The sequence below is a fragment of the Labeo rohita genome, chromosome 14 (genome assembly GCF_022985175.1).
Source record: "Labeo rohita strain BAU-BD-2019 chromosome 14, IGBB_LRoh.1.0, whole genome shotgun sequence".
Lineage (NCBI taxonomy): Eukaryota > Metazoa > Chordata > Actinopteri > Cypriniformes > Cyprinidae > Labeo > Labeo rohita.
In genome coordinates this window covers 17,218,873-17,238,560 of record NC_066882.1, presented here as the reverse complement: position 1 = coordinate 17,238,560, position 19,688 = coordinate 17,218,873, and the positions used below count along the sequence as shown (strand labels likewise).

Below are 19,688 nucleotides of genomic sequence, written 5' to 3'. Positions count from 1 at the left end.
AGAGATGAAATTCCTTCTATCATTTGCTCAACCTCATGTTGTTCTAAACCCTTTTCTACTGTGGAACACAAAAGAAGATATTAGGAAAATGTGTTTTTCGCCATACAAAGGAACATCAGTGGGGTTCGGTATGTTTACACCACTCTGAATTTCTAAATATCTTCTTTTGTGTTGCACAGATGAAACCATCCCTTTAATAGATGAATTCACTTTATCACTTTATTACAAAAAACAAATTGATAATTTACTCACCCAAATGTCATCCAAAATGTTTGTGTCTTTCTTTCTTCAGTTGAAAATAAATTAAGTTTTTTGAGGAAAACATTCCAGGATTTTTCTTCATATAGTGGACTTCAGTGGGGATCAATGGGTTGAAGGTCCAAATTGCAGTTTCTGTGCAGCTTTAAAGGGTTCTACACGATCCCAGGGCGTTAGACTTTCTTTGCACATTCACTTTGTAAACAATGGGTTGGTACTTCCGCCTGCATCATGTATGCGTGATTACATAATGCGTGAGGTCGAGCTAGTACAAGACGAGCATTTGTGGTTAAAAAGTATAGAATTTTTTTTTTTATTATTTAGAAAATGGCCTACCGTTATGGTAAATAAGACCCTTATTCCTCAGCTGGGATCATGTAGAGCCCTTTGAAGCTGCATTGAAACTGCAGTTTGGACCTTCAACCCGTTGATCCCCATTGAAGTCCACTATATGGATAAAAATCCTTGAATGTTTTCCTATAAACCTTACTTTCTTTTCGACTGAAGAAACAAAGACAAGAACATCTTGGATGACTTGGGGGTGAGTAAATTATCAGGAAATTTTTATTCTAGAATGAACTAATCTTTTATTGAATCAGCAGTTATATAAAATATTAACTAGAAATACTTAGTGGTCGTTGAGGGTTTTGTTGGGTATCATTGTGCGAGGTGACATTTAAACACTGACAAAATTTAATGACATTGAAACAAAGCTGGAGAAAGATATTTTGCATGACCTTTAGGACACTCATGAGGTTTAACAATATTGCAGGCAAATTCTGTCAGTCTTTTTTTCAGCACAAGCCTCTTTATATAGTCCAGTATAATTAGAGGTTCTTCTGACAGTTTACACAATGACAGAAAAGTCACGTTGACACAAATGGCCAACATCTGTCACTGCCCACAGCCCAACAGTTTGACAGACTGCACAATATAGGCGAGATTTCACAGGGTTTAGTTAGTGGACCGTTTCCAGACTTTAACAGTCACTGTCACTTCTTTCGACATGGCGTAAACAGTTGCATCTCAAATCCTCAGGATGAGACATGGGAGAAAGAAAAAATTGCAGAAAGATATGGGTTGTGCTCCTGTACAAAGAAAGTGAAGTATTTCACTGTTACAATATGCTGAGAACATAATATAGCAGCTTCCAGGGGTGTAGGAACAATTATGAATATTAATAAGGCAACTGGGTCATAAATATTAATTAGGCATGATATTTGACAGTAACTTATTTGCTGAAAAGAAAGCAAAAGGATGGCAGTTTGATTCATTTCTAATCATAATGTTTAGATCATAATTAGGTCCAAAATTACCATGTAAAAATGCATAGATATGAGCAAACAAAGTAACTTTTGAAAAAAACTTTTTGTTTTTGTTTTTCTATCTGACCTTCTGTGTATGACTTGTTTCATGATGAATGTTTTATTAGATGTTAAAATTCACTTAAGCTGGTCAGTTTAGTTTGATGTTGACAAGACTTACGTATGTATGTATTTATGTAAAAAAACATCGTCATTTTGATCACCCACAAACCTAAAGTATAGGCTACATTCTAGTTGAATTTGAATCAGACGTAAGCAAAAAATGACTCAGGGTTTATTAAGGCACTTCATTGTAAACTGAATAACGGCTCTGAACAGTTCACTTGCTCGAGTGAACCTGATTCAAATGGTCGAAATTACGAGAACAAAGTCTAAATATTACGAGAATAAAGTTAAAATTATGATAATAAAGTGGAAATGTTATGAGAATAAAGTCTAAATATTACGAGAATAAAGTTGAAATATTACGAGAATAAAATCGAAATATTATGAGAAGAAGTCGAAATTATGAGAATAAAGTGAAAAAATATTATGAGAATGAAGTCGAAATATTATGAGAATAATGTCAAAATATTATGAGAATAAATTGAAAATATTATGAGAATAAAGTCGAAATATTAAGAATAAAGTTGAAATTATGAGAATAATGTCAAAATATTATGAGAATAAATTCAAAATATTATGAGAATAAAGTCAAAATATTATGAATAAAGTTGAAATTATGAGAATAAAGTCAAAATATTACGAGAATAAAGTTGAAATATTATGAATAAAGTTGATATTACGAGAATAAATTCAAAATATTATGAGAATAAAGTCGAAATATTATGAATAAAGTTGAAATTATGAGAATAAAGTCAAAATATTATGAAAATAAAGTCAAAATATTATGAGAATGAAGTCGAAATTATGAGAATAAAGTAAAAATATGAGAATAAAGTCAAAATATTATGAGAATAAAGTAAAAATATTATGAGAATAAAGTTGAAATTACGAGAATAAAGTCAAAATGTGACCCTGGACCACAAAACCAGTCATAAGGGTCCATTTTTCCAAATTGAGATTTATACATCATCTGAAAGCTGAATAAATAAGCTATTATAAATAAGCTTCTATTGATGTATGGTTTGCTATGATAGAACAATATTTGGCCGAGATACAACTATTTGAAAATCTGGAATCTGAGGGTGCAAAAAAATTAAAATCACCTTTAAAGTTGTCCATATAAAGTTCTTAACATTGCATATTACAATTCAAAAATTAAGTTTTAATATATTTACAGTGGGAATTTTACAAAATATCTTCATGGAACATGGTCTTTACTTAATATCCTAATGATTTTTGGCATAAAACAAAAATCAATAATTTTGACCCATACAATGTGTTTTTGGCTATTGCTACAAATATACCTTTGTGCTGCTTAACACTGGTTTAGTGGTCCAGGGTCACAAATATTATGAGAATAAAGTCGGAATATTACGAGAATAAAGTTGAAATATCACAAGAATACAGTCAAAATATTACGAGAATAAAGTCGAAATTATGAAAATAGAGTTGAAATATTATGAGAATAAAGTCGAAATATTATCAGAATAAAGTTGAAATTACAAGAATAAAGTCAAGATATTACGAGAATAAAGTTGAAATATTATGAAAATAAAGTTGAAATATTACAAGAATAAAATTTAAATATTCCGGGAATACAGTCGAAATATTACGAGAATAATGTAGAAATATTATGAAAATAAAGTCGAAATATTACAAGAATAAAGTTGAAATATTAAGAGAATAAAGTCGAAATTATTAAAATAAAGTTGAAATATTATGAGAATAAAGTTGAAATATTATCAGAATGAAGTTGAAAAATTACAAGAATAAAGTCGAAATTATGACAATAAAGTCAAGCAAGTTTTCACAAACAATACCAACACATAAGCAACACTTTTTTTTTTTATTCCTCTCCTCCAAAGCAAACATCTGATTGTACAGTAGGTGCTAATAGAATGTTGTGTTATTGTTGTAGCTGCCAGCCATGAAATTCAGTAACCAGGCCTTTGGGACTACTGCACAGATTTAAGCGAGCAATAAAATAGGTCTGTTCTGTATTTCTTTAACTTTTGTATACCATTGCTGCACTTGTCTTTTTGTGTCATACGGTGTGTAATCCAAATAGTTATGCATGTTTTTCAACCCTGCATGTTTTAGTCACAATTCACAGTTCAATTAGTCAGAGCTTTTTCCCTACACAGAAGAGGAACAAACATGTTAGGTTCAAATACTGCTGCCTGCTTTCCCAAAATGTACACGGCTTGGTGTAGATGTGCGTCATTGTCAGCTGACTGGACGCATATAAATAGTCAAGACATATGTGGTCACCACCTGCAGAAGGACCTTCCTGTCGGAGGTGACAGTGATGTTGTTGGTCAAGATGTAGGCCAGATGTTTTGGCCCCCTAAGGAAGTGGAGATTTTGTCTAATGCCTTCTTTGCCGAGAAAGAGTTTTTTTTAAGTTATAAGAGCTGACGTTTGGTAATACATATACATACATGCATACATACATACATACATATCTGATATGAGAACAGAAAACATTTAAATAAGACTTAATAAATAATAATAATGTGCATGAATCTGTAACGGAAGATTTGTGTCCAGATTTTGTGCATTATTTACTCTATATACAGCTGTAGAAATAAGAAAACACGCATATGTATTTACATAGTACTTGAGAGTGAGGCAACAATTAGAGAATGAATTACAGAAATGAATTACTGAACACAGGTAATATTTCCTTTGTTAGCTGTTTAAGCTTTAGATGGCATGGGGGGAAAAATGTTTTTATGCCTAGATGTTCTAGTTCACATAGATCTGTAAGTCTGCCTGAGGGGAGAATTGCAAACAGGTTGTGGCCAGGGTGAGAGGGGTCTGTGATGATTTTATCTGCCCTTTTTCTTCACTCTGGAGTCCTAAATCCTGAATTCTGAGTCCATAAATTGTAACTACAAAGACATTTGTAGTTATTTGTTGTCTTTGTAGTTAGTCTTTGTAGAGACTAGAAATGTCTGCAATTCCACTGTTGTCAATACAGCATAATTATTTTATTTTATTTTATTTTATTTTATTTTATTTTATTTTATTTTATTTTATTTTATTTTATTTTATTTTATTTATAATTTTATTTTGTACTGCTTTTCTGTAAAAATAGCATTTGTTGACTCTCTCATTTCTGTAAATTGTAACTACAAAGACTACACATATCTGCAATGCCAGTGTTGTCAACACAGCATTATTAATCTAGTTCTTTTATTTTATTTTATTTTTTTCTGAATTTTGTTTTTATTTTTTTACTACTTTTCTATAAAAATAGCATTTGTTAACTCTCTCATTTCTGTAAATTGTAATTACAAAGACTACAAATGTCTGCAATGCCAGCATTATTATTTTATTTTATTTTCACAGTTTTTCTGTAAAAATAGCATTTGTTGACTCCATTTCCATAAATTGTAACTGCTGAGTCTATAAATGTCTGCAATACCAACACAGCATTTTTCTCTACATTTATTTAATTTAATTTTATTTTAATTTTATTTTTTACATTTTTTTTATTTTTTACTACTTTTTTTGTCAAATTATCACTTGTTGACTTGTTACTTTAGTTTTATTTTATTATATTTTTACATTTGTTTATTTTATATTTTTCTAATTAAAATTATTACTATTTTTCTGTAAAAATAGCACTTGTTAACATTCTCATTTCTGAAAATTGTAACTACAGAGACTACAAATGTCTGCAGTGCCATTGTTGGCAACACAGCATTATTGATGTTATTATTTTATTTTATTTTTTTTCTAAAAAAATTCCATAAATTGTATTTTTCTAATTAAAATTATTACTATTTTTCTGTAAAAATAGCACTTGTTAACATTCTCATTTCCATAAATTGTAACTATTAAGACTATAAATGTCTGCAATGCCAACACAGCATTATTTCTCTACATTTATTTTATTTTATTTTATTTTATTTTATTTTATTTTATTTTATTTTATTTTATTTTATTTTATTTTATTTTTTTGCATTATTTTTATTTATTTTGCATTAATTTGCATTATTGCTGCAATTTTATTTTATTTTATTTTATTTTATTTTCGTTAAACATTATATTTGTATTTTATTTGTATTTATTAATTTTCTTCAAGCTTTTACAGCTGCTTTAAAATTTCAGGCTAGACTTTCTCAAGCCAACCTAAAGTTTGTCTTGTCTTGAACTTTTTTATTTAGTTTATGATCATTTTCTTATTATTTACAAAAACTACAAATTTATTATTCTATTTTTATTTTTATTTTAGATTTAGATTTGTGTGTGTGTGTGTGTGTGTGTGTGTGTGTGTGTGTGTGTACAATAGCAATAGTTGACTCTTACTCTCTTATTTCCACTCTATGCTGTCATTTTTGTAGTTGATGAGCCACTTTGGAAACTTTGGCGACCTTGCTAATCTAGTATGGCCAATATGTTTTGGATGACCAAAAATGAAATATGCTTTATATATGCTTTGTGCTTTATTTCACTACACTGTAAAAACTGTTACTTAGATTCAACTCAAAAAAATTAAGGCAACATTTTCCAACTACTTTTTGTAAGTTTAGTGAACTTCTTGTTATTTTGATTTGGTAAAAATCAGTATTATTTATTTTACTGTATGCTAAAAAATTAAGTAGAGTCTACAATATAAAGCAAAACATTTGAGTTTAACCATTGTGACAAAGAGCAGCATATTGACCAAATCATACTTAGTTAAAATAAGTAAATAAAAAATTAAACTTTTTGATTTTAATTCATTTACTCTATTACTCTATTAATTTAGACAAATTATTTCTGCAATCCACTTGAAATAATTAGTTAGCATTGCCATAACTTTAATAAAGAAAGAGAGGTATTTGTTTCCAACGTTTATTACTCTATAACAGCTGCCATATACAAACAATTGGGTGCACTAAGTTTCTGTAATCAATTTCTATGTTAATGTTGTAAACATTTTAACATTAAAAATTACAGAAACTTCTAACCTCATCTTTAAGTGCAGCATAGAACACTAAAGGACTGACTTTAGTGCACAGTACAGTACATTTTCCTATGTATTAAAACATAATAAACTAATACAATAACATGTTTCAAGCACAATCTGCTATATTTCAATAAAACATTTGACATTGAAATGAAATAAAATAAAATAAAGGGCCTCTGACCTCAGCATTTGATATAACAAAACTAACTTCAGCACATCAAGTGCCCAAAAGCTGGAGACTTATCCAGGAACTGAAGAAGTCTGTGCTTGACTACCACACTGTTCTAAGTTAAACTGCCCACCGAGCAAGAGTGATGAAGCAAAGAAACATAAAAAAAAGCATAATCTTACATAAATCCTTACAAGAACACCTTTGACACACAACATTTGAATTTAAAATAAAACACAGGAAGGCAGGATCACAGCATTTGACAAGAAAGAACTGACTTCAGCTTCAATCCGTAAGTGCACAGTACAGTATATCTTAGTATGTATTAAAACACTTTACCATAAAATGGTTTATATAACAGAACCTCTGAACCGCAGCCAATTAACAATTAAACATTCACAACAATCTTCTGAAAAACTCAACAAAAACACAACAAGATTGCCATTTAGTGTGAGGTTGGCATTTGACCAACTAACTCAGAAGTTTGTTTTTGAGTGTCATGAATCGGGAGGAAGGCTTTGGGCGCAGTGTGTCAAGTCCCACAAAAAGTCTTTGGAACACCTCAAATGTTTTGCAGAGTTGTGGTGGATACTGCAGGTTCAGAGCATAAGTCATCCCCAGAAGCGGGCAACATGCCCTGGCCAGATTTCCAAGATCAGTAAGCACTGGGATTCCCTCAATGATGATGCCCACTGCATCTGGTTCACGGCAGACATATATCTGCATATACACTGCTCTCCGTTTTTCCCTGTATGAGAATAAACAGAACAATAAGTGGCAACAGAGAACAATCTTCAAAAGCCAGGTGTGGTTAAGTAAAAGTACTGAAAATGCCACTCTTACAGTTATATCATCAGATGATTATGACTCCTGTATTAATGTAAAACAAGGATTTTACTTTTGTGAAACTGCAGTTGAAAAATATGACAGTATTTTTTAAATCAAGTCTACAAGCAACTGGAAGACCAAAAGGTTAATTTTGGACCCTGGCTCCTGCACATACATTTGGGTGTTTGTAGGTGTGTTTTTTTAACTTTTTACAGAGCCAGACTAGCTATTTCCACCCAATTACAGTATTTCTAAGACAAGCTAACCAATCCCCAACTCCAGCTCCGTACTATAACTCAGACAGACATAAGACTGATGCAGTAACTGAGGAATAAGTGCTTTTCCCAAAAAAAAAGTCAAACTATGCTTTTTAAACAATACTTACATAGTAGTCAGAGATGAGCTCTTGCCCACTCTCTCCCATGTATTCAATGAGGCATCTCAGAGTTACCACAGAGGTACTTGGATCCTATAGTTGGTAAGTGAATAATGAAAAAACTGAATCTTGCAGGCAATATAACAACAAACATACAATCCCATTATCAGTGTGGTTCTGCACTACCTATTCAACAGAGCTCTATATTATATATTAATTAGGAGCTGTAAACAAATTTTTTTTTTTTTTTTTTTTTTTTTTGCAATATTCACCCAATTAGGCAAGACAAGTAAATAAAGTACTTATTGTATTAATATGCATCTGCAACATTGTTACTACTTTTGCCTCACCTGTATCAGTTCCAATAAAAGTTCTTGATGCGTTGACCAGCCGCTCCAGATCAGTAGATCTGATGGTCTTCTAAAGAAGCAACACAAATGAAAGAAGAGTTTATGAAAACCTCAGGATCATTTATGTTATTGCAATGCAAAATAAATATTCAATCTTTTTAGTTGAACAAATGGTTTAAGACAATATAAAATATTTCAACCAAATATATCAAAATATTAAGTTAAAGCTTTTACGAATTTTTATGATACGTTGCAGAGAGAGGCGCCAAAAATATAATGTCCTCATCTTTTTCAATCATGCAGGGACAACAACTGTGACTACAAAACCTAGCAGTTAAGGTAACTTTTAACTGACACATGTACAAGGATGAGAGACCATGCTACTAGTGTTTTGCTAGCTAATTCGGAAAGACGCAGAACATTTAAGATGAGTGATTTGAGACAAAATAATTCACATTCACCGAGGCTAACGTTATTAGACTCCTTAAACAAACAAAACGACGATGTTTTTTTTTTTAAAGTACCCAGACTAAGTAGAAACATAATCTGGCAATATATCTCACATATACCTATCCTACGTTAACGTTAGCGATAGTTGTTTAAAGATTAATGTTAATTTCATGACCTTCGGTAAGGCCGCATGGCGCCTGCAAAACTGACAACTTAACGTTACTGTCTGAAACCTGGCGACGCTTTTACATTTTATAGTGCAATAAATGCGTGCTCATTCGGCTAAAACCTAACTTTATGCGATGTAAATAGTTACTTACATGTGTTGCACGTTGTATAAAGCCCCCAAAAACTCCAAAGAAATCCGAAACTGGTCCGGTACAGGTGACAATGAGCAAGGATGTCGTTGTTCTGCTGCAGCATGTGAGCGGGTCGTGACATTTTACTTTGGATATAAATACTTAAATAGAGTTTTGTAGAAGCAATTTATTGTAAAGGTCAGTAAAAAACAATTTTTTGATAGGTAATAATAAGTTACAAAAACAATCACACTTTTTACTTATGTAAAACTTAAATGAATTCAAAAAGAAAAGGGAATCAATTTATTGGAAGAAATATACTTTTTAAAATAAATTCCTATAGATAACACCCTTGAAGAGCTTTTTACAGTGTACAGTGGTACAATTGTTTTGGAAGACCAATAATTAAGTGCACTTTATTGTTGAAGGTGGCATAAACTGTAAGTGCAAAGACTACAGATGTCTGCATTATAACTCTAGTGTGCCATAGAGAATGGTTCAGAAGATAATGCTCTGAATACATAGTGGCACTGATCAGTAAACAATCACTACTGCTCTGACTGTGGGCAAGTACAGTATAGTTTAGATGCAATAGAAGACACTCATATCGCTCTGCCTGCTGGGAGACTGTCACACGATGATCTATTGTGAACATTGTGAGTGATAGACATCCCTCATTTGAAAGTCAATGCCAAGACACTTGGCATAGATGTGGCGCAGACGATTTATGGCCACCTGATAAAGTTATGATGACTGTCCCTATAGGTGGTTGCACAGCGTTCAATCTTCCTTCTTCAGGCGTTCTCTCTCGTTGGCGTACAGACAGCATGAAATATGACAGTCATGCAAGCAGTGATTGAAATAAAAGCACAGATGGGTAGCACAGGTTTGCATCAAGAGTGCTTGCTCATTTCTTGGGCCAGTCATGTGCCTGACTTCAAACAGATGATGTGAAATATGGATGGTCTTTCACCAGCTCAATGGAAGGAATCTCTTCTGAATTGCTTTGTTCTGAAATCCATTGTTGTGTAATTCTAAACTATTGTTGCCGTTCCAAAGTCCTGAACTCCTGCAGGACAACACTCTCACGCAGCGGCTGTCCCGGGACCTGTGATGAAGGGGGACACGGAGTACATCCTACTTATATATTTTATGTTGATTCGTTGCTTTCTCTGACAGAACCAATCATGGGACTCCATGCTCCAAAGTTTTTGCATTGAAATAGTGTGCAAAAGTGGCACTGTTGTGTTTTGTGAATCCAAATATATTTTGAGTCGTCATCTTTATTTATGTAGCATTTTATAAAATGTATTCAAAGCAGTTTCACAGTAGCAACCCGAAAATAACAGATTCAGTGCAAACATGAGGCAAATCCAAGTCCTGCTTTATAGCAATTCTAACAAGATGTTAAATATCACTCAATATTGTCAACAGGGCAAAATTCATTATTTTGAGATTTAGGTTTAGGGGTTTAGGTCAGGGGTTTTCATATAAGCCATGAGTCCCTAAATTAATCACTATTGTACTGTGCTGTTAGGTTAATTTATTTATTTGAATCATTTTTTTAAAATCTTATTTATTTTAGTCAATGTTATTTATTCATTTATTTATTTTAATCAATATTTTATTTTAATCAATATATTTATATTGTTTATTTTTTACAATCTATTTTATTCATTTATTTTTCAGATATTTTTATTTATTTATTGTATTCATTTCTTTATTTTATGAATTCATTTTTGTTTAAATCTATTTTTATTTCTTTATTTTAGTCAATTTTATTTATTCATTTCTTCATTTTAATCAATTTAATATCAATAAACTGATCTATTTTTTTATCTGATGTATTTTATTCATTTGTTATTTTTTCTATCTTTTTATTTGTTTATTTTAGTCCATTTTATTTACTAATTTCTTTATTTCATCAATATTTATTAAGTAATTCATTTTGGATTATTTTTAAATCTATTTTTCTGTATTTTCTTAGTCAATTTTATTTCATTTCTTTATTTTTTATTTAGTTTTGTTCATTTTTAAAAATCTGTTTATTTGTTTATTTCAATCTATTTTATTTATTTTTATTTTACATTTTTATCTTTTTATTTATTTAATTAAATTATTTAATTATTTATTTTGTCTTAAATGCTTTTTAAATCAAGTTTTGTGTGTATTTATTTAATTTAATAATTGTTTTATTTATTAACGTATTTACTCTTTACTTCTTTAATGTCTTTAGATTTTTCTTTGTTTAATGTTGCTATTTTTAAATCTATATTTATTTATTTACTTTAATCCACTTTTATTGTTTTTAATTGCTTTAATGAGCACCATGAGTGCATCGACCGCTTCTGGTTTGATTATTGTCACAGGACAATTCAGGACCATTTTTTTTTTCCACTGATGCATAATAACATTTTGATTAAAAAGTGCTGGATCGCTATGGACATTTCTGATAAAGGGGATAAAGTTAACGGATAAAGGGGATAATGTTTTGCATGTATTTATTTAGTCTTACCAGTTTAGTTTGTTTAATCTTACATTTCATTATTTATTTGATTTTTGGGGTTTTTGTTTTTTTTTAACACTTTTTCTCCACGGGCACTCCTTGCTCTCCTAACCCCAGTTTGAAAACCACTGATATAGCGCATGAAAAAGTCTCATATCATGACAGAATCTAAATGTTACCCTGATATGAATGCCTGACTTAAAAAGAACTGCAATCTAATGAGTTCACCGTCCATGCGGTAATATATTGATCCTTTTTCTTAGCTTTATCTTTATTTCCTCATGGTGCTCATTATTCCTTAATTGATTCAAAGTAGATTTAATCGTGCCGTCGAGTGTGGGCTTCTTATTGAAAGCATTAGTTTAAACCCACAGTAGATCGGCATCCTCCTTTGTCTGCTCTAATTAGCTGAGCTGTGATGCATTGTTTATTTCAAAAGGCTTTAAATGCCCCGCTTGACTTAACCTGCACAGGTTGTTGTTTATTTGTGTATTCATGTCTTTTATTTTATTACAGGAGGGTAATGAGAGGCTCCAGAAGATGGTGGGCAGCTGTCCTGCTCTGGGGGGCAGCGCTGATCGCAGAGGCCCGTCCCGGCAAAGAAGGATTTACCCCGATGGCGTATCGACCTCTCGTCAGATTCCGTCACAAGGTATCGATCTTTCCGATTTCATTAGCCATCCCTTTACAAGAGGAGACTTCTGCGAGGCCGGTTACGATGCTAATTACTATGGAAATCCGCATTGCATTGAGCGCTTCTGGTTTGATTATCGTCACAGGACGATTCATTATTTTTCCTCCGCTCATGAGTTGAATATCAGTGATGCATAATAATATTTAAATTAAAAAGTGTTGGATCTTTCTCTATGGATGTTTCCAACTGCAGGCGAAAACTCCTGCTGCGCTGACATCATGATGAAACAGCTCAGCGTGATTGTGTAATTGAATGTTTATTGACTGGCCGTTGTAGTGAGCTTTGTGGACACACACAGTCAGATACCAGCAAGTGAAGCGTAATGCAGCTCTAACAAGCTCCAATGCTTCTCTCTCCTCTTTTTCCTTCATCATCTCCACGAGCGAACGTTCATATTATGTAACAGATCAATTAAAGTCTGGGAGGGAGAGAGAGAGAGCACTGACTGACAGGACAGGGACCCATGGGAACACTTTCCTTTTATATCCATATAAACAACTGAGCAGGGGTCACAGAAATTGTACCTTTAATGACATCTATTTTCCAGTTACCTGAAACTCTTGGTTTTCACACCGTTTGACACTTGACATGAGAGAACTCTCTTGAAAAGGTCATCTAATTTGAGTAAATGACATCAAATGTACATTTTTTTTTGCGTTACGCTATAATGAGTTTCTCATAATTGCTTGCCTTCAATGAAATTGCCTTTGGAGAGCATCCTGCATTTTTTGCATCTCCTGCAATATGTTTGCAGCTCACAAACAGACAAACTGAAGTGTCGTTGTGTGCGTATTGAAGGAATAGTTTCCCCAAAAATGAAAATTCTGTCATTAATTACTCTCCCTCATCTCATTCCCATAAGAACTTCGTTCATCTTCATAACACAAATTATGATATTTTTGATGAAATCCAAGGGCTTTCTGACCCTGCATAGACAGAAACGCAACTGACGTGTTCAAGGCCCAGAAAGGTAGCTGGTAAAGGGACAAGTACTTCAATAAAATGTTGAAATCGGCGTCTTCTCTTCCTGCGTTGTTACCTAGCTACAGTAAACGGCTGCCATTAGGGAATTACTGTTAGAGGTGACGCAATCATACCACTTTCCAGACCAACAAGAACAGTGTGGAAAGAACCAGGCAATTCAGCTAAATGGGAAAACAGCAAACAGGAAAAACACACGCTGGTTTTTTGAAATGTCGGAAATGTTATTTCAGACAGTTAGTATTGTCGTGATATCAAAATATTCCACTTATGCATGCGGTTTGGTGCTAATTTTTAAATCATTAGAACTTGACAGATGGCATAGGCAGATACGCAGTGTTTTATAGACGATGTTCCTGTGAATTTTTATTTCTTGTGTGTTAATAGCGTCATGTCATTAAGTCTGGTTTATTTACTATGACTTTAGAAATGATTTGAAAACTTTTCTCATTAGCAATGGAAAATTAGAGTCAACAAGCTTTACATATTCTGACAAATTGGGGTAATAATAATAACAATAATAATGTATTATTATGATTATTATTATTGTTATTATTATTATTATTATTTTGTTTTGTTGTTTTATTTGTATTTATTTTTGTTATTTATTATATTTATTATGTTTTATTATTATTATTTATTGGGTTTTGAGAAATTAGGATGATAATAATAATAATAATAGCAATAATAACAGTAACAACAACAATAATAATACATTTATTATTATTACTATTATTATCCTAATTTCTCATACATATATTATTATTATTATTATTATTATAGTGTTCTTGTTTTGTTGTTTTATTTGTATTTATTATATTTATTGGTTATTTATTATAATGTTTTAATATTTTTATTTAATGGGTTTTGTACTTGAAAAATTAGGAGGATAATAATAATAAGAAGAAGAAGAAATATAGTAGTAGTAGTAGTAGTAGTGGTAGTATATTATTGTTTTGTTGTTTTATTTGTATTTATTATATTTATTAGTTATTTATTATAATGTTTTATTATTATTATTATTTATTGGGTTTTGTATTTGAGAAATTAGGATAATAATAATAATAATAATAATAATAGCAATAATAACAATAACAATAATAATACAGTTCTTCTTCTTCTTCTTCTTCTTCTTCTTCTTCTTCTTCTTCTTCTTATCCTAATTTCTCATACATATATATTATTATTATATTGTTCTTGTGTTGTTGTTTTATTTGTATTTATTATATTTATTTGTTATTAATTGTAATGTTTTATTATTATTATTATTTAATGGGTTTTGTACTTGAGAAATTAGGATAATAATAATAATAATAATTAACAACAACAACAACAACAACAATAATAATAATAATAATAAAAATATATTATTATTATTATTATAGTAATAGTTCACTTTTAGAGTTGCCTATGTATAACAATAATAGTAAAGTAAATTATTATTTATTGTACATACTAGTTATTGTAGTTATTATAATACTACAAAAAGTTTATTTTTATTATTATTATTATTATTGTTGTTGTTTTTGGTAATAGTAGTAGTAGAAGTGTAATGTTTATTTATTTTTATTTATTATTTAGTTAGAATATTGTTTGTTTCTTATTGTTTTATTATTATTATTATTATAATTATTATTTAATGTGTTTTGTATCTGAGAAATTTAGGTTTTACTACTAGATTCTAGTTCTACTACTGCTAATACTACTAAATTATTATTGTTTTATTTATTTATTATTATTATTATTAAAGGAATCTGTTTTGGTATCTGAAAAAAATGGGTTTAGAAATTGTTTTTTTTTTTTTTTGTATTATAATATTATTATTACAATAACCGTTTACTATTCTGTACTATTTAATAATAATTTAATCTGTGCTATTATTGTTATATATGGGCAACTCCTAAAAAAAATTAAAGAAAGTGGAGCTCAGTCTTAATGTGACCTGGTAATATAAGTGGAAAATCACTACTGCCGTGGTGGTTACAAATGTAGCTGAAGTGCACAGTTAACCTAATGACTCTGTCATTAATTCTCTGAAGGTAACCTTGAACTTCCCACTCCACTCAAGTATCAGTGTTGTTTGCTAATGCTCACCACCCTCTCATATAGACATTCATTTAATAAAGCTAGAAATTATGAAGTAATATGCCCTTCGCTCTTTTCCCTCTGTATTAAATGCTAATGCAGTCACATACATCAGAAGGCCTAAATAGGCGAAATGCACACTGTGGGAACACATAGTTACCAAATTTCCTGCAATAACTTTCTTATCAGAACACAATGTGCGAAAAATCCATTAAATGCAAAGCACAAACAAGCTCCAGTCTCAGATAAGAATGTATTTGATGGCTCAGGCCAGAAGCAATTATATTTCTTAGAATTATTATTATGCTTAATGGTCATGTTATATTTGAATCCTATGTGCAGGGTCATACTATGTCAAATGCATGCGGTCATTCCAGTTTTCCAGTAATATGTAGTAAGTAATATGTAGTAGGACGTAGCAAGCCTGCGTTTTAAAAGGGGGAGGTGTGTTGGGTGAGGACTGCGGGCTTGAGCCTGTTTTTCTGGCACGGGCACAGAGATAAGCAGTGACCCCATTAGCTTTCCCTCAACTCGGCCTGCTTCAATCATCATGAGTAATTCAGCTTATAGTATGAAGCTTTGTCCTGCTCTGCAAAAGCCAATCTCCTGTCAAAGCCAAAGGTTTAGTACACCGTAGCCCCACCCTTCCTCTCCCTCCACTAAGATTATGATCCAAATTTTGCTCCGCCCCACATCTAGACCAGTCAAAAAACTAGATGTTTGAGTGACAGATTGCTCATGTGTAAGAAGGCGGGGTCTTGTAGGATCTTATTATAGCCGTGATTTCATTTCTGTAGTTCAGTTGCGTAATTGATGTACAATTGATTCCAGGAAGTTAATCTATTCACCGAGCTCCAAAAGTCTTCAGAGCGTCACAGCGGAATGAATGAGCTGCTACTCTGAACTAAATGCTCTCGACTATTGCAGGAATGTGAGTTTAAGATAACATGAATGAATAGCAGTTCAGAGCTATTATACTCCTTCCTTGGTATGCTGAATCAAAAAATAACCTCTGTATACTTTAATAATACTTTTTTAATAAGACCTACAAGGTCTGGTAAGAAAAAGAGAAAATTGTGAAGGGAAGTGTTGGTGACACAGGCACCATAAATCACTGTAAGTGCATAACTAAAGGTGTTTATGCACACGTTAAAGGATTACTTCCAGAATTAACATTTTCTTGATCATTTACTCACCCCCGTGTCATCCAAGATGTTCGTGTCTTTTTTCAGTCGAAAAGAAAATGAGGTTTCTGAGGAAAACATTACAGGGTTTTTCTCCATATAGTGGACTTCAGTGGTGACCAATGGGTTGAAGGTCCAAATGGCAATTTCAAAGCAGCTTCAAAGGGCTCTACACGATCCCAGCTGATGACTAAAAACGATCAGTCGTCATTCTCCAGCTGAATGCTCATGGAAAAAGGACCTTATCAGCTGCCAAGAAGACTGTTTTGAAGTTATGGATAGAACCATCCACTCCCACAACTTTTACTTGGCTATCATACTTCTGAGACATTGTCTTGCTGGAAGGTACCACTGCCAGGCTCAACGGTGCAAAGGTACAACTCTATTCGGAGTTGGACAAATATTGCTGTGATGTTGCTAGATAGGTTGAAAAGTTGACATCCCTACTATGCTTATGTGATTTTTCTTCCTCTCCCTTTGTACAAGTGGATGGCTTCATGGCATCTGTTTGTACATAGTTCTGATGTGAAACTAAATTTGAATAAAAATGTAGCTCATCTTAACGCATTACGTAATCACGTTAGAAAAGCTGCGCACAGTTAGTTCTTTTCATTTGTGTACTTCGGTTCAGAAAGGTAGGGTAGGATGAAAAACTCCATCTTATCAACTTCAAAATTGTGCATCATCAGTTTTTTTGTCTTCGTTTGTAAAGGGCATTTGACTTTCTTTGCACGTTCGCTTTGTAAACACTGGGTCGGTATTTGCGCCTACGTCACGCGTTGTGTGATTACGTAATATGTGAGGTCGACCTAGTGCAAGACGAGCATTTGTGGTTTAAAAGTATATCAATTTTTATTTTTTTTTAGAAATCGTTTCACCAGATAAGACCCTTATTCCTCAGCTGGGATCGTGTAGAGCTCTTTGAAGCTGCCATTTCAACCTTCAGCACATTGGCTTCCATTGAAGTCCACTATATGGAAGAAAATTCTGGAATGTTTTCTTTAAAAACCTTAATTTCTTTTCAACTGAAAGAAAGAAAGAAAGAAAGAAAGAAAGAAAGAAAGAAAGAAAGAAAGAAAGAAAGAAAGAAAGAGAAAAGACATTAACATCTTGGATGACATGGGTAAGTAAATTATCATGAAATATTTTGTTCTGGAAGCGAACTAATCCTTCAAGAAGGTTCTGTGATAAAACTGTCTCTGAGACTGGACCAGGAAGGGGAGGGGCTTGTAGCATGTTTGCTTTCATTTTGGACGGATTGGACAAATTGCTTCAAAGTCTTTGGAAAACAGACAGAAAGCCTGTAATTTGCTGCTTCTTTGTAATCACTCGAAATTAAAATCTCACCAATTATCTGTCCTAAATGATAAATCCTTCTAGATATCCTAGTCATCTTGTTTTTCTAATTGTACCAAGACCAATTACTGAAATGTTTACTGATTTCTGATTTTGATGCTTGACTATACACTAGTTTATTTAGCAACCATTTATTCTTACATTCATGGATAATGTAAGGGATAGTTCACCAAAAATGAAAAGTATGTCATTAATTGCTCACACTTATGTCGTTTCAAATGCATAAGACCTTCGTTCTTCTTTGGAACACAAAATCTGATAAAATCAGAGAGCTTTCTCACCCTGCATAGACAGCAGATGTGCAACTGACACATTCAAGGCCCAGAAAAGTAGTAAGAACAGCATGTTGAAGACATGGAAGTGAAGAAATTGTTGTATGAAGTCATGATTTTTTTTTCTCTTTGCACACAAAAAGTATTCTCGTAGGATTATAAAATTACAGTTGAGCCACTGATGTCACATGAACTATTTTAATGATGTTCTCACTACCTTTCTTGGCATTGAACGTGTCAGTTGCATTGCTGTCTTTGCAGGACCAAAAAGCTCTCGTTTTGATCAAAAATATCTTAATTTGTGTTCTGAAGATAAACAAAGGTCTTATGGGTTTGGAACAACATGAAGGTGAGAAATTTCATTTTTTGGTGATCTATCCCTTTAAAACTGTAATTAAATACACTGCCCTTTACAGTTTGGAAACACCCTAGAAAAGTGGGGTTTTGGACAATATTGACATGAATCCTTTTTAATTTGTGATAAGTTTGCACTGATAAGGGACAACACAAACTACGAAAACATATTTTATTACATAAACAGTTTATACATTTATACAGTTTACACATACAAAAAAAAAATACATTTTTGATTCATCAAAATATCCACCATTAGCAGCTATTATAGCTCTGCATAATCTGGGCCTAAATTCATTGTATTCTAAATTTAATTGCCAATCAATTGCTGAAGCTATTAAGGTGTGCTTTTAAATCTTTTAAAAAAGATTAAATCAGTAACCAGGCATCACAGCTGGCAAAGGCGCATGTCTGACTTTGACATGTATATTCTGCCATTATTATGTAATCAAAATGAAAATTATTATTGCTGGTCTTCAATGATAATATCGAGTTACTTTAATGTATTTGAACCAATGATAAGGATTTATGCTAATATCGTCCAAAGCCATACTTTGCCATGGGTGTTTCCAAACTTTTGGAGGGCAGTGTATATATCAGTTAGTGTCAGTATATCATTGTATTGAAAAGAGAAGTTTGGAAATTCTCATCTTGTTTCAAAAATGACCAAGTTTTCTTTTTTGGGTCAGCTATTAATTCTGAGCTTATGGCTTAGAATTTAGTTACACTTTCTGTTTTATTTTTCATCTTGTGACACTGTTGTATTTCTTCCTTAGAAGCAAAATGACAGCTAACATTAACATTTCCCATTTGTCTTTTTAATGGTGGAATGTGGCATCCTTTAACCTTTAGAAATAGACTTGTTGAGAGACTGCCTTACCTTGGCTGGTCTGAATGAATGAATCATTTAACTCATACTGACAAATAATTCAAGCACCATCATTTAGAAAGAATATTTAGACTTTGATTTTGCAATATGGCATTGGAATTATGGAATTATGTACAGAAAGGAGCAGAAGTCATTTAAAAAATTTTTTAACTTAATGTAATTTTCTCTAGAAGTAAAACAGATGTATTTGGGATGTGTAAGCCATCCAATATGTAGTATGTGGACATTTGTGGTCACGACTCTATTG

General features: G+C 32.1%; 1 protein-coding gene and 1 long non-coding RNA gene across 3 annotated transcripts in view; one reads left to right on the top strand and one right to left on the bottom strand.

Moving 5' to 3' along the window:
* fstl5 (follistatin-like 5) overlaps nucleotides 1-19,688 on the top strand; it is a 149,456-nt gene that overhangs the window by 14,005 nt on the left and 115,763 nt on the right. For both annotated transcript variants that reach the window (XM_051128270.1, XM_051128271.1), the window contains exon 2: nucleotides 12,143-12,278. In XM_051128270.1, the coding sequence (XP_050984227.1) occupies nucleotides 12,143-12,278 (136 nt within the window). The remainder of the gene's footprint in view (nucleotides 1-12,142; nucleotides 12,279-19,688) is intronic.
* On the bottom strand, nucleotides 6,818-9,403 carry LOC127176555 (uncharacterized). Its single transcript, XR_007829121.1, has 4 exons — nucleotides 9,142-9,403; nucleotides 8,372-8,441; nucleotides 8,031-8,114; nucleotides 6,818-7,565 (listed from the first exon to the last, which is right to left on the bottom strand). It is a non-coding gene; the product is annotated as an uncharacterized LOC127176555 (long non-coding RNA).